Raw genomic sequence first — 25,980 nt, 5'->3', positions numbered from 1 at the left:
TTTGACAGAGAGAGAGTACAACAGGGATAGTGGCACACAGAGGGACAGGGAGAAGCAGGCTCCCTGCTATGAGACTTGATCCCAGGACCCTGAGATCATATACCGAGCTGAAGGCAGACACCCAGCTGACTGAGCCACCCAGGTGTCCCCAGGTGCCCCCAGGTGACTTTTTAGATACAACACCAAAAGCATGATTCATGAAAGAATGAACTGATATGATGGATTTCATCAAAATTAAATTTCTGCTCTGCAAAAGACACTGTTAAGAGAGTAAGATTACAAGCCATACATTTGGAGAAAATATTTACAAAAGACACATCTGATAAAGGGCTCTTATTCAAAATATATAAAGTATCTTAAATCTCAACAATTAGAAAACAAACGACTTGATTTAAAAATGGGCCAGAGACCCTACAGACACTTCACCAAAGACATGCAGACAGCAAATAAACATATGAAAACATGCTCTGCATCATATGTCATCAGGAAAATGCAAATTAAAAGACTGAGATACCACTACACACATATTAGAATAGCCAAAATCCACAATGCTGACAACATCAAATACAGGCAAGGATATGGAGCAACAGAAACTCATTCACTGCTGGTGAAAATACAAAATGGTATATAATCACTTTGGAAGACAGTTTGGCTGTTTCTTCCAAACTAAATATCCTCTTACTATATAATCCAGCAATCCATGCTCCTTGGCACCTACTCAAAGGAAGTAAGGGTGTATGTTCACCTAAAACCAGCACACAGATATTTACAAAATCTTTAATCATAATTGCCAAAACTTAGAAGGAACCAAGATGTCCTTCAGTAGGTGAACAGATAAACTCTGGTACATCCAGACAATGGAATATTATTCAGTGCTAAAAAAGAAATATGCTATTAAGCCATGACAAGTTATATAGGAAACTTAAATGCATACTACTAAGTGAAAGAAGCAAATCTAAAAAGGCTACACTATGTTTGTTTCCAACTATGATATCACATGAGAAACAAGAAAAGAAATGGTAAAGCTATCGAGATAGTGAAAAGATCAGTGACCAGAGGTTAGAGAGGAGAGATGGATGAATCAGTGGAGCACAGAAGATTTTTAGGGTAGTGAAACTACTTTGTACAATACTATAATGTTAAATACATGTCATTATACATTTGTCCAAACCCACAATAAAGCCTAATGTAAACTATGGACTTTGGGTGATAATGATGGGTGAATGTAGACTCATCAACTGTAATAAACATACCTCTCTCATGGGGGATGTTTTAATGAGGGAGTCTACTTATATGAAGGCAGGGATTACACAGGAAATCTCTGTATCTTCTGCTTAATACAGCTCTGAACCTAAAACTGTTTTTCTAAAAAGTCTATTTTATTATTCCTTATTTCATTATTAATGCAAATAAAGTTATTTTACTAAATATCTTCAATGCAACAAAAATATTTAATTCACTACTTTTCAAGCCCAAGGGATAACATTTGAGCTACATATACATGCACACAGTATTTTATTTTTTTTCTCCCTATGTATCTACATAAATACAGATTTGGGGTCAAAAAGGACCACAGAGTCTGCAGTGGGTTGAACAGGGTGCCCCCAAAATTCATGTCACCCAGAACTTCAGAATGCAACCTTATTTGGAAATGGGGCTCTTCCAGACATAATAAATGATTATGGGATGAAATCATCCTAGACTTAGGGTGGGCCCTAAATCCAATGGCTGGTGTCCTTGAAAGAGGAGGAGAGGACACAGAGACAGAGAGAAAAAGATGATGTAAAGATGAAGATAGGGACTGGTGATGCATCTGTAAGTCAAGGAATGCCCAGAGTCACTAGAAGCTGCAAGAGGCAAAGAGGGGCCTCCCTAGAACCTTCTCCCCCTAGAACCTTCAGAGGAAACAAGGAACCATGGCCATGCTAGTACCTTGATTTCAGATTTTGGTTTCCAGAATGGTGAGAGAATACATTTGTTTTATGCCATCAAGTTTGCATTAATTTGTTGTGGGATCCGCAGGAAACTAAGAGGCAAAATCATATCGGTTCACTTTCAACAACTAAATATGTGTACCAAAGTAGTCATGACCATTTGTATAAGTATCTGGCAAATAAATATATCATAGGCAACAAGTCTTGATCATTATGATCCTTTCATATGATAATGACATTGCATGTGAAAAACCTGAGACTATTATAAAATAGTGAAAGTTATTTCACTGTGAAAATGCCTCTCTTCCTGTTTTATTTTACTTTTGCCAAGGAGGTGGAAGTTTTATACTTTTGTTTTGTTTTGAAGATTTATTTATTTTACAGAGAAAGAAAGAAAGCGCACACGAGCAGGAGGGACTGAGGAAGGGAAAAAGAATCTCAAGTCAACTCCACCCTGAGCGTGGAGCGCAACACAGGGGCTGGATGTCAAGACACTGAGATCATGACTTGAGCAGAAATTAAGAGTTAAACACTTAACTAACTCAATTCAAGCACCCCAGTTTTATTCTCTTTTATTGTTTCCTTAATACCTAGTATGATGTTTTGACAAATAGCAGAGACTCCACAACGTTTGCTAAATGAACAGACTGAACCAAATAACTTTAAAGTTCTTCATAGACAATTCTATGAGACCACAAAAGAAGCCTATCAACTTAAAGATGGGAGAGGCCACAAATGACCTCTGGTTTACAGTCAGAATGGGAAGCATTTTTGGAAATCTTTGCTTGAGGACTAGAACTCAATTATGACAGTGAAAGGATTACTTTTAAATAGAAAAAACAAAACAAAACAAAACAAAACATATACTTCATCATACAGCGAAAATTCTAGAGACCTCAGTCCCCTCAAAAGACTTGAGAAAAATACTGGGCCTGCCTCAGGACAAGCTAGCAAGCAGAACAGTGACAAATCAATCCACAATCAAGAGAAGGGGCACAAAAGCTACTGTGTTCATCACTGGATCTGATTTAAAGAGGCAGAAAAAAAGCAAATTTCAATCAGCTTAAGTTCACATCTTTTTTATCATTGTGACAATTGTAAGCATAATTCTCCTATTTACCAGTAAGTGAAACAACTGCGCAGTTCCGATGAAAATTTTGTTTTCAGTAATTCAAAATAAGTTTCCAAATAAAGAGCCTGCTTCCCCCATTCCCACTCCCCCTGCTTGTGTTCCCTCTCTCTCACTCTCTGTCAAATAAATAAATAAAATCTTTTAAAAAAATAATAATAAAGAGGCTATGTAGGTTAGATAGTCTTCTAAATGGAACTCTTTCAGTAGTCAAATAAACGTGAAGGCCACAAAAATATTATAACTTTAAAATTTGTTTTCCACATCATAAAATGTAAAGACAGCACTGAAAAGTAGAACCATAAACTATAATGATTACTTAGCTATAAATTATCAGTATTATTGTTTTAACTTCTTCACATCACCCTGGCCAACCCCTCAACTCCCATTGGTCTCTCTGACCTCTACTTCATTAGGTCAAAATAGTAGTTATTTCAAATGACCAAGCTGAAAGGGCCCAATTTTATCTAAGTGTGCAATACCTCCCCCCATATCCCCCTATGCAGGGCTCTCCCTGACAGCATCCTTGGAAGAGGAGCCATTTAGCCTCCAAGGAACACCTGCTTTGAGAGACAGTTTACAAAGCAAACCAATCCAGTATGAAGTAGCGCCACTAGAAAGTTTTACCTCCCTGGGAGGAGCATCTGCTCACCTTTCCCTTCTATACATTCATCACAATTCTATCAAGTACAGCTCATCGAGAACATATCCACAAGCTCATGGCAGTCCTTGCATGAGAACCAATGCGGACAGAAGCAATGAAGAAGGCACAGCCTGTGGGGAATCCAAAAGCACATTCCATGCTTCAAGAGCTTCATGACCAGGTGTGAATAGTACACAAGACAGATGATGCACGCAATGTAAAGCTTACACAAAGTACCTTAGAAAAATGTAGAGTAAGGAGAAAAAGAGCAGAAAGCACTGCCATGGGTTAGATGAGCAGAGTAGTTTCTATGGATAAAGTAAGTGAATAGCAAAACCTGGCTATGGAAGTTCATAATGCAGGACTGGTAGGTACATTGGAAGGCTACATTAGGGCCAGATTGTTAAGAAAAAAATACCAAGGTATAAGGAGAGTAAATATAATACCCTTGAAAGATAGGCAGAGGGGTCAACATCTGCTGTAGCGGAAAAGAAGGCATGAGAGACTTCTTATAAGTGAGAAGCACGATGACTTCAAGACTTAAGAAAGATGAGTGGTCCGAATTTTATGAAGTAAGACTACACAGTTAAAAGAGTGAAACGTAATACAGGGAAGGAACATAAGGGCCTAGACCAGAGTGGAGGAAATTTGGGAAACTTTTAAAAGATGACTAACTAAAGGGTTGAAAAATTCAATGAGGTACTCCAAACTTCAGAATGGCAATGGTTAAAGCTGACTGGATGACAAGACTGAGGTTGGGGGAGGAGAGAAAGGCAGCTCTTGTATAGTCAAGAACATCCACATTCACTTCCTTATTGCCTTCTGTCAATGCAGGCCCTTCCCCTTTCCCCCCACCCATGGTGTGGTATGGGCAGGGAGAGAAAGAAGGAACCACTAGAGCATAGAAGCAGTAGGGAGAACAGCATTTCAAGAAGAAATGGGGTAGTGACCAGTATGAAGTGCTAAAAGGGTAATGAGCAGAAGACTTTCCAAAGAGTAGTGTAATTCACAAATAGGAGGCTAGTGTGACCTAGGGAATACAACACAATCAGCGTTTTTAAAAAGTTAAATCATATTTGTTAGCCTCTAGTAAGACAGACACTGGATCCTCTACCTACAAACTTTGAATCTACAAACTTAAAAGTTCATAGATGTAAATCAAAGAAAACCAAATAGATTCTGCCTGCCATCACTGGATAAAAGAAGTCATGCCTTGTATGTTGTGTCAAGAAATACTTTTTTATATTTTTGAATGACTTTCAGTGATAAAATGGTTCGTTTGAATGGTATAGTTTTAATTACCAAAAGAACTTACTGATAGGAATTATCTCAGTCCTAACCACAGGTTAATATGCTTTACTGATAATACAAATGTCCTTTATTTCTTTTTTTTAAAAGACTTTCATTTATTTGAGAGAGAGAGAGAGAGAGAGCGCGTGAGGACAAGTGGGGGCAGAGGGACAGAGAGAGAGAGAGGGAAAAGCAGACTCCCTGCTGAGCAGGGAGACCATCTCGGGGCTCAATCCCAAGACTCTGGGATCATGATCTGAGCCAAAGGCAGACACTTAACCAACTGAGCCAGCCAGGTACCCTGGTCCTTTATTTCTCCCAGAAGAAAATGTGCCCTGAGATAGCTGGTGGCTCAGTCAGTTAAGCATCGGACTCTTGTTTTCAGCTCAGGTCATGATTTCAAGGTTGTAAGATGGAGCCCCATGTCCCTCCAGGATCCCCGCTCAGCAGGGAGTCTTCCTGGGATTCTTTCCCTATCCCTTTGCCCCGCACCCTGCTGCACTCTCTCTCTTTAAAATAAGTAAATCTTTAAAAAAAAAAAAAAAGAAAATGTGCCCTGAAGACAGCCTCGTTCCTTCCTTAAAATAAAAATCATCTCAACAACCGGAATAAAAGTACCTTTTAAGCCATTAAGAAAATATTTTCTATCCTGTCTTTACAATAGGGATATTTATTAACTTAGCACTTCAAAATAATATTCCAAAATAGGTGATAGACTTGAAAAATCATCTCATGTAGGAATACAGACAAGCTCTCTGCTAATCTCCTCAAATATCAAAATCCATTTTGTGTTACAACAGCTAAAGTTAGTCCAGGGAAATTAATACTACTGTACAAATCAATATCTTGCCCCAAATAAAATAGGCAAGAAAGACCTTCACTAAAGCATCAAACATAATAGGCATTGATATAATTAACTATTTTAGTCATATCTAGCCAGGTGGTTTCTCTTGCCTCATGGGCCAATGAGAAAGACTGAAACTCTGATTATTGTCCTACAGAATACGAGATACTTCTCAAAACTAAAAGCTATTTCTCGAGTGCTCATCTTATTTTATACCTTAAGTCACTCCTGTTCATGTTAATAACTGGTACATATCAAGGAGATAGATAGATAGATAGAACTGGAAAACACAATTTACCCTCCTCTTTTTTTAAAAGATTTTATTTATTTATTTGAGAGAGAGCAAGAAAGAGCATAAACAGTGGGGAGGGGCAAAGGGAGAGGGAGAAACAGAGGGGCAGGCAGAAGCAGACTCTCCACTGAGCAGGGAGCCCAATGAGGGGCTCGATCCCAGGACCCCAGGGTCATGTCCTGAGCCAAAGGCAGACACAACCAACTGAGCCACTCAGGCACCCCTTCCCCTCCTCTTCTAACCAAGTACTAATCTTCTCAATTGGAGGGACTTGTGGATACATTAATGAGATTAAGCAAGACTCTATGATAAGGTTTTCTTGATCCAAGCTGAAATACCCATCATAAACTAACTTATATAATGGGTTCTCAGCAGATACTTTCAGGAGTATCCAAATTCAAAAATTCAAGAAGATTTACTCAGTTTTCATCATATCTATAACAAAGTGTGAGGCCAAAACTTACTGAAAGTATTAAATATTATACAGGTAAATAACTTTACTCTCCAGTGGAAGCAATATTTAAAAGATGACTATCATATATGTAAGTTAGGCTTATAGGAACAAACCGTATAACCAGCAATTTGAAATCTTCCACACCTATACAAATAGGATTTTTATTTTTGCATCTTTTCAGTAACCAAAAATATGCTATAATAATCTTCTCTTCCCTTACTAAATTCAACAAGAGAAAGATTATATATTTCCAAAGAATCATCATCATTTTTCAAATACCTAGTCAATTACAGGAGTGAGGGATATATTTTTTTTTAATGATTTTGAGTGTACGAAGTCATAGAAATGATGCCTTTCTTTGTGGAGCAAATGATACCTTTCAAACAGCAAAGCATAAAGCATGTTTCTCCACTTTCATTTCTACCACTTATAGGAATTTATTTGCTTTTGTATTAAAACAGAAATGCATATCAAGTGAGATTTTTATTTCTATCAATCATAGTTACATTTGTCACTATTTTGATAAGACTATGTCATAACTCACCAGGGGGAAGAGACAAGTTGATAAGTACTTTAAGAAACCACTAATATTTAGAACTAGACTTTCAGAATAAAAAGCCTCATCCATTTACTCACTTCTGAGGGTCAAGAAAAGATAGTACCAACATGGAAAGATGGTCAGCACAATTGCTGTCCTCCAAGAGACTTTCTCCATTGCATAAGGATGACTCCATCCACTTGACAAGCTTTCCTTCTCTATCCATTACCTTACAAAAAAAAAAAAAAAGTCTCTTATATGCCAGATATGATGTAAAGTATCCTATATAACATATATCTCAATTCTGCAACCTTACAAAATAATCATCCCTACTTTTAAAATGGAAAATTTGTGGGTCAGAAAGATAAGGAAATTTGCTTAGTATCAATCACACAGCTACAAAGAGGTAGAGCTGGGAATGAGCTAGTTCTCGCCAACATCAAAGTCACTCTACCTTCTGGTATTGTCATTATTCTGGCAATTCGACCCTAGAACTATTTCCATAATGCATCAACTTTTCCTGAAAAGGATATACACCACATACATAGGCTTCCAGGTAGAGAAACCAAGCAACAAACATACATCTGAAGTAAGCCAAAATATTTCAAACAACTTTTATTTACAAACCCATATATTATCTCTTTTACATCATTGTAACAACTCTGCAGCTGAAGTAGGAATTATACTATTCCTGTTTTATAAATGTGGAAACTGAAACTTTCCAGTATCTGGTATACAGTAAATGCAAATATTTGTTAAATGATTAAAAATCAAACAGGCTAAGTGAGCTCTCCAAACCAATGGCAGAACAGGTTTTAAACCCAGGACTCTCAATTATAAAACCAATGGCCTGTACAACAAAATGCAACTGTCTCCATAAACTACTGTCATCATATACTGAAGTTACATGCAAAACTAAGCACAGTTATAAAAAAAGAGGTAGGCAGATAACTTGCTCACTTAATAGGCAGACTTTTAACATGCTCTTGATAGTATAATAGTACAATTATCAACATCAGAAGACCACAAGAACTGGAAGCTAGTGGTGCCGATTCATTACTTAAGTGCACTCAGTTTCAGTATCACTGGATGGACAATCTACAAATGACCCCTCCCTGCACCAAATGTATTCAAACACTTATCACTCACTGATTCTCTCATCCAAACATTTGTCAGCAAGTGTCTACTATGTACCATGAACACATTCCAAATAGTCTGTCTTCCCAGAACTCTGCAGAAGAGGTCTTTATCCCCATTTGATGTGTGAGAAAATGGAAACTCAGAAAGGTTAAATACTTTGCAAAGTGAAGTGGTCAAATTAGGAGTCACTTCCAAATTACATGAATATAAGTACATGTACACATAGGGGCACCTTCTGTATTCCTACGTAAACAGTGGTCTACCACTCTCCAACAGGACTGAACAAGAGCAAAAATCACAAACCTACCTTGTTCAAAACATGCATGTTACTATTAAAAGTCCTTTCACATATGCACAGGAAAAAAACTGGGAGAACATATATTAAAATGTTATCAGCAGTGGGGATATGAACCTTTTTATTTTCATTATGCTTTTCTGTATCATGAAAGCATACTTCTTTCAGGAATCAAAAAAAAAAAAATTAGGAAAACTTTTGTTTTAACATTTGAAGTTACTACAACTGTTGGCTATGACCTACCCTGCCACATACAGAGAATATTTTTAACTTAGCAAACTGGGGGCCCACTGGGGTAAATTAGATACTGGCACACTACATCACTCCGAGCAGGAGCAACTGGGCCAGGGCTGAGGAGATAATTACTTCCAGTAACACTATTAGGAAGTTCTACCTTATTGGGTCAGGTCTGCAATTTTTTTAAAATAAAATAAAGCAAAGAAAAAGGAAGGAAGGGAGAAGAGAAGAGAAGAGAAAGGAAAAGAAAAGAAAGAGGGAGGGAGGGGAGGAGCAGCAAACAGCATACCAGTAAGAATAAGCACAACTTTGCATGTGTTTCAGCTACATGACTTAATCTTCTCCAACACAATGCACTTTATTCACGGTTATGACGACCATGCTGTCCTCCTGGCTGGTCCACTTGGACCATGCTTGGGACACTCCCACATTTGAGACTCAGCCCCTGCCAGGAAACCTTCTTCCTTAATAATCCAAATGACTGACTCCCTCACTTACTTTAAGGCTCATCTCTGTGATACTTACCAACTATAACTTCCCTAAGCATTCCTGATCATCTTTACTCTAGCTCTACCTTTTCTTTTTCCCATACACTTAACAAAATTATTATGATGCACTTAACCTGTATAAGGTATTGTATGAGAAACGAAGATCTAAGAATAAGAAAACGTGATACTTTCTGTTCTACAAAATCACAGAAGTGTGCAAATAATAACACCTCCTAGGAGTCGGACAGAATACTGGTATTAGGCCTCAGGAGTTAATAGGCAAGGTACAGTAGCAGATCCAAGACTGGAGCCCCCGTCTGACTCCTAAACTGAATACTCTTTCTAAAAAGCTTTCTCTTTAGCTAATATACTTTCAAGTTATCATTAGGGGAAAGGTTATTCAAATCATCTGGAAGATATCCTAAGACTAGAGCAGAGGCACAATTAAATAATACACTGAATGATTTCTGAAACAAGTAAAACATGCTTTTAAAATGTAACACAAGGAGCTCCAGTGGCGCAATCGGTTAGCGCGCGGTACTTATAAAATGTAACACAATTTTTACAATTCTAAAACAAAATTAGGGTCTCTAAAACTGTTCAAAGATTAAAACAACAAAGAACCACGTGCTGTGTGACACTGCAATACCTCTGTTCATTGTGGGCAGATCACAAGACTTCCTATGAGACTCAGTATCCATTCTTATAGTAAAAACTGATGCCATCTAGAAAGCCTGAGGAATTAGCCAGTTTTCTAGAAAATTATTTTTACTACCAAAAAAAAAAAAAAAACAACAAAGTAGCTCCTCTTTATTCTTAGCGCTTTCAGAATGTGAAGTCATTACAGTGTGTGCTTGTCATCAGGCCACTGAGCTTCTCTGCACTTGGGCCACAACCACAATAATAGAAGTCAAAGGAACTGAGAACGTCTATATCTAGTTTCTCGGAGTAAGCCCAAATCACACCAGTTATCTGACCCTTGAAACAGTTCTTTTAAGCAAAGAGACAGACTTCATTGTGGTACGGTCATTTTCCCTCTACATTTTCCAAAACTTCAAATACAACAAAACAGCTGAATGGCAGGCATGTAAATATTCAAGTATCTTGTCCAAAGGACTGACAAATGTTAACTCCATTTAACATAAGTACTAGATATTAGTCTGTCTTCACGAGCTCATCTAATTTCTGGCCATTTTGAAGCAGGCAGGGGAGTCACATTAATTTGTGGATTTATCAAATCAGAAGATTAAGCTGCTTCATGAAGCTCCTTCTTCTTTTTTTTTTTTAAAGATTTTATTTATTTATTTGACAGACAGAGATCACAAGTAGGCAGAGAGGCAGGCAGAGAGAGAGGAGGAAGCAGGCTCCCTGCTGAGCAGAGAGCCCAATGTGGGGCTGGATCCTAGGACCCTGGGATCATGACCCAAGCCAAAGGCAGAGGCTTTAACCCACTGAGCCACCCAGGCGCCCCAATGAAGCTCCTTCTGATACCTGAAACAAACAACAGCTACCAACAGACTCTTTTTACAGGTAATTGTACTAAAATGTATTACTCAATAAAATGCCCCTAAAGCATCATTTCTAAAGATGCCCCCCCCAAAAGGGATTTTACCACAAACTGCAGCTCTTTATTCCAAGGTCAGAATCACATTCCATCAGAATGCCCACTGGATTCTCAAAACAGTCTATTCAATCTTACCCAATTTTCAACTGAAAAACTAAGGCCTCAATAAAGAAAATGACTTGCCCTAAGTGACCTTGTGAACAAGTAGAAGAATCAATACTAGCACATAAACTCATACTTTCTAGTTTTAACTAGTATTCTCTCGTGCCTTCTTAAATCTGCTAACAAGCAACCAAAAGCCAAATCTGTGCTCACTGATAAGATTACTGATATCTCCCAGATTATTATTGGAGAGGAAGACATATGTTCCTCAAAAGCCTTAAAACACTATTTGAGGCATTTTCCTCTTTATTTCAGTTTGTCTTGGTTTCTGAGACCGACTTCAAGAGCAAGATCTGACCAGCACTATCCAATAGCACTTTCTGCAGTAATGGAAATATTCCATAATTTGCATTGTTCAGGATAGTAGCCATTAGGCACTTGTGACTTTTGAGCACTTCAAATGTGACTACTGTGGCCGAGGAGTGGAATTTATACTTTTTTATTTAATTTTAATGAATTTTTAAATTTTTATTTCTTTATCTGGAAGAAGAGAGAGCACGAGTGGGGATGGGGAGGGGGTGGCAAGGGGAGAGGGAGAAGCAGGCTCCCCACTGAGCCGGGAGCTATGAGATGCTGATCCCAGGATCCTAAGGCCATGAACTGAGCCAAAGGCAGATGTTTAACTGAATGATCCACCAGGTGCCCCTTTAATTTTAATTTACAGCACAACTCTAGACAATTAATACCTTCCGTCATTACTACTGCATGTGATCCACTCATGGTTCTTACATCCCTTCCTACCTAAAACTCAAGCAAGACACTAACGGTCGAGTACCACAGAAATAAAGCTCCAATTAATTTCTTCCAGAGTCAAAAACTCTTCTAATTCCTAAAGAAAGAACTTTTTCTAAAATCTCTTAAATCCAATTACCAACCTTACCACTACTAGACTGTGATAATCTTAATGAAGAAATGGAAAAGGTACTGGCACTCTACTATTCATTCACTCAATAGGGTTTTTGTTGGGTTTTTTTAGCAAATACCACTAGAATGTTCGAGATGATTTCCTTCTTCTCTTTCATTGCTTTTCTCTATTAGTAACGCTCAGGTCTACAAACTCAGATGACTTGAAAGATAAATGTAATGCTCAAGGTTCTACATAATGACAAAATCACATATCTGGAGGATCACAGAGATCTTGACCACAGTATTTGAGTCAACGGAATCAAAACAGTTAGAATTTGATTTCAGTCTTTACAATAACATAACCACGACCTGAGATACACAACATTACAGAAGAGACTTTTGGAAAAGCAGCATTTTCCCTCCCTCCTGAATGGAGTAATTGGAACACAGGTTAGAATCCACTAATGACCATGATTTTATTTCAGCTGAGGTAATAATGAGTTGTTCTAAAGGAAACTGCTGAAGGGTTTTGCCAACTTCTTTAGGGCCAATTCTGACATCTGGCCATGTCAGCAAGACAGACAGCAAGACTTCTTTAAAAACAAAACACCACAGGTATTCAATTCCAGTAAGAGATCTAGTAAGTTACTGAAAGACACAACCCTTTCTATTCATTCCATTTGGGGCTGAAAATCAACCCATCAATTTAACCCTTCCAGGCCCTACTCAGCTTTCCTCAAGAAGACTTCTCTGATTCGCCCACTGAGAAGTAATCTTTTTCAAACATCTACAGCTGTACTTCCCCTACGTTAATGGTCATGTATGAAGCAGCTGTGTACACTGTTAAAGTGCAGACTGATCCAGCCTGGGATGGGTTGAGGACATTGGAAGAAACCCACAGTTGATGCAGATGCCTAGGCTTTACAAACACACTTCTGGCAGCAAGATCTATAAACCATTTCCACAAATACCTTAAGGGCACCTATCACTTTCCTTTTGGAATTTTAACTATTTACATACACATCTTCTCTCCCTAAATGAATTATAAATTTCTAGAAGTATGACATGCATCTCAATTTTATTTTTCTCTTCCACAGCAGATAGCAAACAGGCATTCAAATAACAGGAAGAAAGAATAATACCAATGATATAAAGTTACTGCAGCCAGGGCCCCAGATAATTCCTCTATATGGAATCAAGGACAAGCTAAAGATCAGTAAATGCTATGAAAAGCCAAACTTTTTAATCACTTCCTTGGTTAGGTGAAATGGAGTACAGCAATGGGCAGTATCAGAAAAGCTGTGACCAAATAATGTTATTCCTTGCACTGGATCAGAGTGAGGAGACACAGACCTGCAACCTGTTAAAAAGTCAGATTTTTTAAGAAGATGGCCAATTACATATTAAATATATTAATTAGGGAAGATACAGAAATATCCTTTCTGAAAAACAAAATATACTATACAAAAAAATCCTTGAATCACTGAATCCAATGTGCTTACCTTATACACTAAAAAATTTAGTTAGGTGATTTATCTAAGGTTACGATGTTAAGTACATGCAAGAGACAGAACGTGTACAGAGATACTGGACGACATTAAATCCAGAATTCTTTGCACTCTGCTACCTCTTGAACAGAAGTTAAACCAATCAACAAAGACGCTCTTCATTGTTCCTAAACTATCTTGTGAGTGTATCTATTCTGAATTACTAGAGGAAATAAGAGTAAAAACAAGTTCTTGAAAATGGGACAAATAACATGAACACATACACAGAGAATAATAAATGGTCAATAAATACAAAAAATATTCAGATTAGGTTGCAATGAAAGAAATGTAAATAAAAATCAGATGCCAATTTTGGTTTACTAAATTGGTAGAGATTACAAGAACAGTCACTGCTGATTAGAGTGTGAGGACTCCACATACTCATACATTGTTGGTAGGTATACACATAAGTACAACTTTTCAGCATGGCCATTTGGTACAATGTACCAGAAATCCTAAAGAATAGACACATCATGTGAACCCCGAAATACAATTCTAGAAAAGTATCCTGAGGATGTATTTGGAGATTTGCAGTAAACATCTTGCATGTATCTTTCGTACATTTTTTCTGTGAAAAGTTGGAAATAACCAATAATCTAAATGTCTTAACAAAAGATGAAGTAAATTAAAGTGCATCTAAAGGCTGAGTTATTATAAAGCTATTAAAAATCACGGTGAGTATAGAAAAATTTTTTTAAAGATTTATTTTAGAGACAGAACGTGCAGGGGGGAGGGGCAGAGGGAGAAGGAGAGACTCTTCAACAGATTCCCCAGCGAAATCAGACTGGGGAAAGGGAAGAGCAGGGATCAACCCCAGGACCCTGAGATCATGACCTAAGCCAAAATCAAGAGCTGGCTGTTTAACCAACTGAGCCACTCAGGCACCCCTAGAAAATAGTTTTCAATAACTGCAGCAATCAGACATCTTCTCCAAGATTTTTATAAGTTTAACCCACCAGAAATATTATGCAATTCTGAGACGATAGTATATTCTCATACTACATCATAGGATCAACTAAAGAAATAATGAGTTAAGAACTCGAATGCAAATGGCCTTTACCCATAAAAAACTCTATCACATTCATATTAAAAAACAATCAAATCAAAATGCACTGAGATACCATTTCTCACCAATCATATTGACAAACACCCTATCTGTCCATATCATACCTTATTAACAAGGATATATGGAAATCTTGTTACAATGTTGGAAAATCACTAGCAAAAACATGTATGCACCAGATAATCTTTGCAGAACTATTTGCTACAGCAGAAGAAGGGAAACAAGAGTGGATCTGGTACATCTACCAAAGGAAGCAATAAGCGGTTTAAGAAGAAATGAGGAATATTTCTATCCTGATCTCTAGGATATACTTTTTTTTAAAGTTTTTATTTAAATTCTAGTTAGTTAACATACAGTGTAATATTACTTTCAGGCGTACAACTTAGTGATTTAACATTTTCATACACTTTAAAGTTGAAAAAGAAAAAAAAAGTAAAGTATAATAAGCTACAGTTTATCAAAGGGGAGGGAGAAACATATACACAGACATACAAGCAGACTGCTGAATCTTTTAAAAATAATTTTAAAGTTCCTTACATTAGGAGAGATAAGACCATACAGAGAGGAATAGAAGCTAGATTCGTCCAAATAGTTTGCTTTATGGATTTAGTTTTAGAAGCAGTAAATTTTACATAATTATACACTAGAAGGTAAGTTTTTGAAAACTAAAAAATGAAAGCTAAAGGAAACAAACTATACCAAACTATACACTGAGTTGTGGTTGAGACCACATAAATTTAATTACAAATTTATAGGAAACACAAGGAAGAGAGAAACATAAAGCCACACACAGGGATACCATCAGCAATATCCAAATATGGAAAATTCTGAATGACAGAGGATCTAGTTCCTCAACAATAAATTAAAAAATGAGGGGGTCTGGGTGACTCAGTCCGTTAAGCATCCCACTCCTGATTTCAAATCAGGTCATAATCTCAGGGTCCTGAGATTGGGCCCAGCATGGCTCAATGCTAGGCGTGAAGACTGCTTAAGATTCGCTCTTTCTCTCTCTCTAGCCCTTCCCCTTTCCTGCACGCTGCCAACCACACCCCACTCTGCTCATCACTGCCTTCTCAAAAAAAAAAAAAAAAAAAAAAAAAAGCACACACAACTGGAAGCAATTTCCCAGTCCAGGTATTTCATACACAGTGCTGTTAACAGAGAATCACTGCTGTCTCCAGCATTCGAATCATCCACAGAACATGAAGAACAAATATGAAAACTAAAGGACATTTAGTTTGCCTTTTATATTCAAATATGAAATATATATGAAATCCCAGGAAAAAAGTTACCACATTGAGCTTGTGTGTTTAGTTACCCATCCCAGAAAGGCTTTTTAAGCATTAGAGTGCTACAATCCAAAATGTTTCTGAGATCAGGAAAAAAAAAAATTTTTTTTTACTAGGAAGTCTAAAGATGATATGCTTCAGCTATTATCTTATGAACACCACTAACTCTGAACACTCTGAACAGATTGAGTTCTTTAGGGCTGAGGTATAGTTTGCCTGAAAAAAAAAAAGTACTGTAGTAAGAGAACATATGGCTTTTTAGTGAGGGAAAAATGATGACCTCAGCTAGGTGGGAACTTGGATATTCGATGACTGTATGTGGGAGGGAGTAACTTGAAGTCTGAGAGGGGAAGTTGGAGGGAGGAGGAAGAAAGTACATTGGGGAAGATAAAGCATATATTTTTAAACAGGAGGGATGCTGATGAAGCAGGTTCCATCACTAGGACAGAATTACCAGTTAGATAGCTCAAGTAGTGATTAAACAGATGTTTTATAAATATTTGCTAACTAATCTAGGATAATTAAAACTGCTTTGGTAAACACTGTGTTCAAACTGAATCTAGCTTGACTTGTAATTCTGGTTTATTAAACCTTTTCCTGGGCTTTATTTTCAAGTCCATTAACTTTATAAGAATTCTCTAAAATGTCTTCTAAGTTTCTATTCCTCTATGTTTACTTAAATATACAAACTGTTAATTAGATTTTAGAATTATTAGGGGAAAAATCTTTTTATATTTAAATAGATTTGTAGGTTTTCTATAAAAAGTATGAATTATTTCTAAATAAATACTTTCTCCTTCTTAAACTAAGTTTTGTAAGCAAACATACCATTCCAGGGAAGTACATCTGATGTAGTTTTCCTATTCAGTATTTCTACTTTTCTAATGTCTTGGGATTTTTGTCCTTTGTTTTTTTGGTTGATTTTATTTTTGGTTTTGGATTTTTTGTAACCTAAAAGTAATTTCTAGCAGACAACTCACAAGTGAGAGCATTTTATCATTTTACAGATAGGGAAAAGATTAATATCTAGTATCTTTAAAGTAAGAGTAGTCTTTAATAACAATGGATTTTATTCCAGTACTTCTAAAAGGAAGAGAAGCACAGTGTATTAATGAAATTACCAAAAAGAGCTCTCTACAGAATATTTAATGCTATAGAAAAGTCACTGCTGTACAAGAAATGGCAGTAAGACACTTCATCATTTAATATGACATGTGTATATTCAACTCTTAGTTCTCAAAAGTACTTTGACATCCCCTTTAGTTTTTCATAGTGCTTTTTCTCTGAGAAGACCCAAATACTGTATATGGCTTTTTAATAGGACTTGCAAATCAAAAAGAAAAAATGGAGAGAGGGAAAGAAAGGTGGGGGAGGTGGTGAAGGGGGAGAGAGAAATTAAGAATTTCAAATACAAATATTAAAAGTGTAACGTGCTATGGTGGAATAAGCATTGCAAGTCAAGAAACGGGCCTCAAGTCCCGGTTCTGCCAGTAACCAGCTAGCTATACAAGTCACTTAATTATGAGTCACTGAATTATGTTTTTTAAATTGTTAAAAAAAAAAAAAAGTGAGTTTGACCTACTGTTCATCTTAAATTCGGTTTCCAAAACCTACCACAATTATTTTCCAATATTGTACGATAACAGCTCGATTAAAGGTACGTCATTTTGCCATATGGAGTCCGTCCTTCACTTTTTTCTCAATTTGACCTGCAGCCTGAATTACTTAGGCTGTACATTCGAGGTGTACTTTGGAGGAAGAGGGACTGGGTTCCTTTACACGATGGGATGGAGCCAAGCAGGTGAGGAAGTTTAGGAATGAGTGCAAATATATGCAGAAAACCTGGTCATTCTTAAATCAGGAGCACTGACAATTCTGCTTAAATTTCGGAGAGGGGGGATGTGTGACAAATCTGAGGGAGGCCTTGAGCTGAGGTTTTCAGATAGGCACTGTGTCCACCCTTCAAACCTTTATTCCCCGGGTGGACTCCAAATCTGCCTCCAGTTCCGGGTTCCCAACCAATCGCATCAAGCCACAACAGAGCCCTCTGCCAACCCGGGCACCGTTTCAGAGCTCTGGCGTGAGATTCCCAGGACCCCAGCACCTGTCGGCCTTCCCAAAGGGAGAGGGTGGGAGGGAACAGTAGGTCTGTCTCCCGTCCTTTTCAATTCAAGCTCCCAGCAGGTCCAGGAGCCCTCGAGCCTGAAACAACCTCCGTTAGTCTTGGGGGAAGGGAGAGCTCCTCGCCCGTGACCCTCCCACGTATCCTTCTCCCAAGGCTAATTTCTCTAGTTTCCAGGTCCCAACCTCCGACCGTGGTTTCTCAGGCCTCGGGTACCGCGGGCCTGGGAAGCGTACAGACGGATGCAGAGAGTGAAGGCAGCGGGGGAGGGTGCACTCCTCGCTACCGGAGGAAAAAATAGGAAGGCAAGGGTGGAGGCAGCTGTGTTCCCCCTTAGCGAGGGCGTGAGGCCGTCCGAGAGTCGGTCGAAGGGTCTGTCATTCCTTCACTCACTCACCAGGAGCAGCAGGGAGCATCTGAGGTCGGGTAAGGATAGGAAGACGGCAGGATTCATGGTAACGCCGGGGTTCGCGGCTGGGACTGGGCAGGGTTGGGTTGGGTTAGGAAAGGGCTGGGCTCCGGGAGCCGGCGGCAGCGGACAATCCTCCCGGCAGCGGCACCTCGTCCTCTGGACCCGGAGCTCCAGCGGCGAACACCCGGGACAACTTCCAGAGAGGCCTCGCACGCCCTCACTTCCGGGTCCTGCCCACCTCGGAGCATATTGGGAAATGTGGTCCTGCACCCCTCTCGCTGAGTACGTCATCGGGCATCCAGAACTTCTTTCCCATCAGGCTCTCGTCCCAAGTCCACAGACTCCTCCGCGCGCGGGGTCCTGTGGGATAGAAAGGGCGGAGGACGACGAACCTCTGTTTTTAGAGGATGGGAACTACAATTCCCAGAGGGAAGTGCGGTCGAGCGCCTCGGGCGGCCTTCGGAGGGGGTTCTTCTAGTTTCAGCACGCTGGGGTCTCTCCCAGACGGATGTAGTGTACAGTCCTGACGGGAGGGGCGTCCCACTGCGGGGTCGTACCTCCTGGAGCCGCCCCCGGGACGTGAGTCCTGGAGGAGGCGAGGGTGAGTAGGAAGGGGCCTGGCTGGGGAAACTCCCGATCGATCTGCATCATTGCTTTGGTCCCTGACTGAGACTCCAGGCCCACCTGCCCTGGGCCCTGGCCTGATCCTTCATCACTAGCCTCCTCGCCTGTTGCTTCTTCTTTCTGCGCTAATTACTGCATTATAAAGTCGGCCACCTCTCAGGGCCTCAGTTGAATGAGTCGATGACTTATCCCTAATTGTCTCTGGGCTTGTGTAGGGAGTAGATGTGGGATAATATGGGAAAGCACATTGTAAACTGAAAAGCTCAGTGCGACTGTGATTACTACTAATGCATGGATCGCTCCTACAGGATAATTACGGAATTCATTAGCCAAGCAATTGAGGATCTTAATCTGGCCCTAGTTAGCTCCCCAGCCTCATCTGCAAACACCGAACCAGGTCCACGTGTCCCAGATATTAACCACACAATCAGTACTGAGTACTTGGGAAGCATTCTGCTTTTTTGAGGTTCTCCGTACTCCTTGCCTGTACTCGAGCTTTCCTGCTGCCATGGAATGGATTTAGCCCTTTCTCTATCTAGAATGCCATCTCAAGTGTCACCATCTCTGAGAACTTCCCAAAAAATCAACCCTTTAGTCCTGATCAGAAAGACTTTTCTTTCGCTTGTGACTGCTGCACCACTATTTTTGTACTGTTGTAATTATTAAAGCATTTATTACACTGGCTGGTTATGATTAGTTAATGGTATCTGTACATTTTATAGCACTTTATAATTGACAAAGCGGTTTTACTATTCATCTATAAAAATTATTTGCTAAAAAAAAAAAAAAGCACCGTGTGTGTGTGTGTGTATAAATATATTTGGGATTTTTCTTGAGCTAGTAAAGGACCCTAGAGAACCTTCCCCAGGTGGCAAAATTAGATAGTGGTAGAACCAAGACTTTTAGTTAGGTCTCTCTCTTCTAGTCTTGTGTTCTTATCTCTAGACCACTTCACTACCTCTCTGACAGAAGATACAGAAATGGAGAATTTTAAAAGAGCAGATGCTCAATGAGTATGACCTCTTTAGTCCAAGAAATTAAACTTTGATCCTGCTCGCCCTCTGGACTTAGCACTCAGCCTATGACTTTTCACTGGACAAATATTGACTGATACCAGCTATGTACCTGTTACTGTGCTAAGTGCTAATAATTATGGGGTGAAATGTATATAACTGAGATCAAACTTTCATGTATTTTTCAAAGGGTATGAAGAGGTTTGGGGCGGGGGAGATTGTGATATGCCTAAAACTCTGATCACTTAGAATCTGAATTGACATGTATTAGAGTTCAGAACAGCGCCTAGCACATAGCACTCAACTTACTGAATGAATCAGTGTAGTCTATCTTTTTCATTGCTTATATTTTACAGAAAATCAGAGAGCTGAGGTAGCCTAAGGCACGCTGCTTATTAACAGAATCAGGCCTAGAGCCCTCCTCCAATTCCTCCTTTCCTGTGTTTCTACCTCCACCCGTTTTGCAGCTTCTTTCAAGTCACTTGAGCATAATCCTGCCTGTGACAGTGGTTCTTCTGACATGACAGAAGTGTCTCACAAAGCCCATATTTTCTGCCAGCATGTTAACTCAAATTGTCAGCAAAATAAAAACGTGAAGAGCTGACCTTTACCAAAATTAAGAAAACACTTTGACTTTAAGGCAGAATTTGAACCAATAATCCTTGTCAATGACAGCACAAGTACTAACTCATCACTGGTGATAAATTTCTCCTACAAAGCTCCCAGATCCTCGGAAGTCAGAGATTGGAGTGACACTTTTTGGTGAAATCAGAAGAGGGCTTGTCTGCCCTTTTGGCAGCTGTTAACTAGCTGATTAGCAGCTGCTTTCTTTAGATATGCATGTATGCTCCAGTTTGCCACGCTCCGTGTGACTCCTTTTGTTTCTTACACTTTTTACCCTCCTGGTAGGTAAAGCCTGGTCCTTGCAGGCATTCAACTTTGATATGGTATCTTGCCTTTAGTAAGGAAGTTTAACATCATTGATGGAACTACCCCTTTTTCATTCCCATCAGGTGTTTGAATTCTTCATGCTGTGTTTCTGACATAATCCAGCCTCTGCTACCACAGCCTTGTGCTGGAGAGCTCACGGTTTCTATGCAGCTAATGCATTTCTAGAAGGTTCTAGCAAACCATATCAGACTACCAGTCAGAACAAAATTTTCCCAATGAAATATGGTTGACCCTAATGAGGTAGTTTTCCAAGCGAAATCCTAAAGTCAAGAGGCATAAGGAGAGACAAATAAAAATTATTCCTTTTGTCAGGATGAGAGAAAAAAGTACTATTTATTTTTTTTAGAAGTATGCACATTTTAGCACTTAAATCTAGTTGATTTTGACCTGACGATGAGGCTTGTTCATCATCTTTATTCCCAACATCAGTTCTGATGTTTAGTATTATATGGCATCAAATCAGAAGTCATTGTGGCTTGGGGCACCTGGGTGTCTTAGTCCCTTAAGCATCTGCCTTCAGCTCCAGGTTCTGGGATCTAGCCCTGTGTCAGTCTCCCTGCTCAGCAGGAAGTCTGCTTCTCCCTTTCCCTCTGTGACCTCTCTTGCTCTCGCTCTCCAATAAATAAATAAATACATATATTGAAAGAAAAAGTCTCTGTGGCTTTTGAGCCCTATGCCTAAGGTTAAATACTGAGCCTCCATTTTTTTTTTTTCCCCTCAGATAACCCCTGATACTGAGGTGCCTGGGTAGCTCAGTCATTGTGTGTCTGCCTTCGGCTTGGATCATGATCCTGGGGTCCTAGGATCAAGCCCCACATCAGGCTCCCTGCTCAGCGGGAAACCTGTTTCTCCATCTCCCACTCCCCTGCTGTGTTCCCTCTCTCACTATCTCTGTGTCAAATAAATAAATAGAATCTTTAAAAAACAAAAAATGATAACCCCTGGCAAGAGTCTCAGGAGCCTCCAGCCCTCTCATTTTACAGATGAGCAACTTGTACAAAGGGTCATCTAATTTGCCACAATATGGCAATTCTAGGTAGAACCAGAACTGCAGACTTTTCGAATCCTTGTCAAATCTCCCTTTTTAAAAAAAAAAAAAAAAAAAAAAAGATTTTATTTATTTGAGAGAGAGTGAGAGCAGAGCAGGGGGGAGCAGCAGAGGGAGAGGGAGACGGAGAAGCAGACTCCCCACCACTCAGGGAGCCTGATATGGGGGCTCCATCCCAGAACTCTGAGATCATGACCTGAACTGAAGGCAGACACTTAACCGAATGAGCCACCCAGACAACCCCCTCATCAAATACTTCTATTCAGCCATATTTATAATATACCCACTTGGGACTGATGAGACAGCTTTCAGACATGTTTTCTGCATCTAGTCATGTTTAAATCATTGTTTCAGGGTGCTCCATTTGTTGAGAAGACTATGAACAGATCAGAGAACTTGCTCCTTCACGGCTCCTCATTAGCATCTCAAGTTCATGCTGCTGCTATTAATGGAGATAAGGGCACTCTCCACAGGCTTATCATAGGTGAGTTGTCCCCATGAATACAGAAACGTTAAAAATAACTCTGTCCGAAGGGAGTATGTTAATCTTAGTTTTAACTGCACTGTACTCACACATTTTAATGGCAATGTATCATTATTTATATTTCATTCCAGTAGTTGAACAGGAAAGTAATTAAGTCCTGAAACTTAAGAATATGGATTAGGATTAGGTGAAAGGTACTTGAGAAATATTTGTGTGCTTGACACTGAATCTGGCTATGTACTCCAAGGTGCTAACAGAATTAATTCATCTTTATAGTAACAGAAATCTAGAATGAGATAGTGGATAGTGATCTTTGACATTCAGTATATACCCAAAGTACTAAAGCTTACAAATAACTTAAATTGTAATGATTTAAAATTGACTCAGTGTTCTCCCTATCATTGATTCAAATTGATTCAACGTTCTCCCTATCATAGATAAACAGAGAGAGAGGCTCAGTATTAAAGTTTAGAGGGAGAGAACCAACTGAGTAGGAGAGAGAGTATTCAAGGACAAAAGTGGGTAAGAGTTTTTTAGATGTAGAAAACCACATTTCTACCTATGCAGAAGTCATTAGTCTTTATTTCAAGAAAAGAAATAAAAATGTATATTGTTTTTAATCTTTTTACACACCAGTATCTAGTGACATGATTGACAACTTGGGACTTTAAAATAAAGTCCATACTACTTAAATTTCCATACTGGTTCCATCAAAATTCATTTTTGTCCTACATCCCCAGTTTCTCCAAAATCTCCTATCCATGCTCCCTAACCTCTGGCTAGGCTTTCCATTCCCCCAAATGTCATGAATGTTGTCTTACTTTTCTCTCTATATATCTGTCTCTTCTCCTCTTTTCTATCTCCCACTTTCTTATCCTCTTCTCTGCTATACTCCTACTTATCTTTATTTTTTTTTAAGGATTTTATTTATTTATTTGACAGACAGAGGTCACAAGTAGACAGAGAGGCAGGCAGAGAGAGAATAAGGGAAGCAGGCTCCCTGAGGAGCAGAGAGCTCGATGCGGGGCTCGATCCCAGGACCCTGAGATCATGACCTGAGCCGAAGGCTGAGGCTTTAACCCACTGAGCCACCCAGGCGCCCCTCCTACTTATCTCTAAAGACAAAATTCTTTTACTACATACTCTGTGAAGGTTTCTCTTCTCTATCAGAAACATTATCTCCTGATACCTCGGCTTTAAATTAGCTACCTGCATTCACAGTTACTCCTTGGAACAGGATATCTTCAGTAATCTCTGAGTCAGTCATTCAAACATTCCACCATTCAGTTGAAACTCTCTTACTTCCAGTTCATCTACAGATGAGAACAATAGTTTTTCTTTTCTTTTTTTTTTAAGATTTTATTTATTTATTTGACAGAGAGCGACACAGCGAGAGAGGGAACACAACACAGGGAGTGGGAGAGGGAGAAGCAGGCCCCCCACCAAGCAGGGAGCCCAATATTGGCCTCAATTCCAGGACTCTGGGATCATGACCTGAGCTGAAGGCAGACACTTAATGACAGAGCCACCCAGGCACCCAAGGGAACAATAGTTTTTCAAGGGGCACCTGGGTGGCTCAGTCTGTTAAGTGTCTGCCTTCAGCTCAGGTCACGATCTCGGAGTCCTGGTATGAAGCCCCATATGGGGCTCCCTGCTCAGCTGGGAGCCTGCTTCTCCCTCTCCTCCCCGCTTGTGCTCTCTCACTATCTCCATCACTGTCCCCACCTCTCTCAAATAAATAAATAAAATCTTTAAAAAAATTTTTTTCCAAGTCACTGAGACTAGCAATCCATTATCTTCTGCAGTTTTGAATACGCATCTCCTTCTGTCTTTACTTTCCCCGCCATTCAGCCCTGATTCCGTGATCTACTACTAAAATTTTTACCTTAGAAAAATCATCTCTTCTCCTCACCGGTGGAACTTGGCTGCTGCAGTCTGAACCGTGGACAGACCTAATCCATAAACCTCTGCCAACCCCTGAACAATTTAACTGGTCGCAGATACCATAATGTGGTTACCTACTTCAGGTAGGCAGTCCGCACTGGCCATTCATCCCACCGCACTTCTCCATAAAGAGTATTTCATACCTTCTCATTCTGCCGAAACCTCTGACCGCCAGTCCTCCCTCCTTCCATTCTCATCTAATGCTTTATGTTCCCTACAGAAAATGAAGACTTTAGGTAGGAACTCCCTCACCTTTCAGCATAATATCTACAAATCAGACTACATCTGCACTCGTCTTCTCTATTTCTGCCAAAACAGAGCAAATACCCCTTTCTGCCAAAGGTACTCCAACATGCTCTCTATTTCATTATTCCATCCTTTCCTACCTTTTCAGGAACTTGCTACCTTTTTTCTTTTTTTTTTTTTAAGACTTGTGATTATTACCCCTTTGACCTTTTCTTCTATTTCATATTCTTCCCATCAATATTTAAACATGCTCTGTTGTCTCTGTTATTTAAAAAATCCCTTCCCTATTCCTTCATCCCCCTCTGGGTATTTTCATATGTCTCCACTTCCCATCATAACTGTATCAGTTACAGGCTGAACTGCTCTGGCAGTGACTTAAGAAAGGGAGAAGAATAGAGCCATCCGGGTGGCTCAGTTGGTTAAGCACCTGCCTTTAGCTCAGGTCATGATCCCAGAGTCCTGCTCAGTGGGGAGCCTGTTTCTCCCTCTCCCTCTGCCTGACACTCACCCTGCTTGTGCTCTTTCTGTCTCTCTTTCTCTCTCTGTCAAATAAATAAAATCTTTTTAAAAAATAAAAAGTAAAGGTCGACGTATATTTTATTCCCATCATAGTGCAAATGTAAGTGGGCAGCCTATGGTGGGTAGAAATCTCCGCTTCATAAAATCATCTAGGACTTGGCTCTGCCATTGTCAACATGTGGCTTCCATCTGGGGGGCAAAAGCAGCTGCTTCTGTTGTAGCCATAGCCCCGCCAGCAGGAGCAGGGGGAGTTCAGTAAAGCCATTTGTCATTTAGGAGGCAGACAGGACTTAGACACAGAGCCACACCGTGGACAAAGGAAGCTAACGTGTCTCTCCTTTGATGGCATCATGCCCAACTAAAATTCAGGGTGCTCGATTCTTAGAAAAATCCGAATGGATATGGGGAGCAATTATCACTCTTTGTACCACAACCAAGATTCTTTACCTCAGTCCACTCTTTAATTAAGAGAAAACAAAACAAGGGGCACCTGGGTGGCTCAGTCGGTTAAGCATCCATCTCTTTATTTCAGCTCCAGTCATGATCTCAGGGTTATGAGATCGAGCCCTGTGACATATTCCACACTCAAAGGGGAATCTGCTTGAGGTTCTCTCTCCCTCTCCTCTCCTCCACCCCACCCCCTGGCTTGTGCATGCATACGTGCACAGACCCTCTCTCTAAAATAAATAAATAAATCTTTTTTTAAAAAAATACTTATTCTGTGAGAATAGACAGGGTCTATTTAATCCATCACTGTATCTGCAAAATCCAGAACAGTATTCAGCACATAGTAGGGACATAAGATATATTTGTTGAAGGCGTCAATAAATGTTGTAATCATTCTTTTAAGTACCTGTCCTCC

General features: G+C 39.6%; 2 protein-coding genes across 3 annotated transcripts in view; one reads left to right on the top strand and one right to left on the bottom strand.

Moving 5' to 3' along the window:
- ERP44 (endoplasmic reticulum protein 44) overlaps window positions 1–18,526 on the bottom strand; it is a 93,529-nt gene extending 75,003 nt beyond the window's left edge. The window contains exon 1 of the mRNA XM_044265261.1: window positions 18,275–18,526. Within this exon, the coding sequence (XP_044121196.1) occupies window positions 18,275–18,331 (57 nt within the window). The 5' untranslated portion in view covers window positions 18,332–18,526. The remainder of the gene's footprint in view (window positions 1–18,274) is intronic.
- A 143-nt stretch (window positions 18,527–18,669) lies between these two features.
- The window catches only part of INVS (inversin), a 168,880-nt gene continuing 161,569 nt past the window's right edge, over window positions 18,670–25,980 (top strand). For both annotated transcript variants that reach the window (XM_044265260.1, XM_044265257.1), the window contains exons 1-2: window positions 18,670–18,890; window positions 22,280–22,409. In XM_044265260.1, coding sequence (XP_044121195.1) covers window positions 22,304–22,409 — 106 coding nt within the window. In that variant the 5' untranslated portion in view covers window positions 18,670–18,890; window positions 22,280–22,303. The remainder of the gene's footprint in view (window positions 18,891–22,279; window positions 22,410–25,980) is intronic.

The sequence above is a fragment of the Neovison vison genome, chromosome 9, assembly GCF_020171115.1.
Source record: "Neovison vison isolate M4711 chromosome 9, ASM_NN_V1, whole genome shotgun sequence".
NCBI classification, from domain to species: Eukaryota; Metazoa; Chordata; class Mammalia; order Carnivora; family Mustelidae; genus Neogale; species Neogale vison.
Note: the sequence above shows the minus strand (reverse complement) of the source record. Positions and strands in the feature narration are given on the sequence as shown.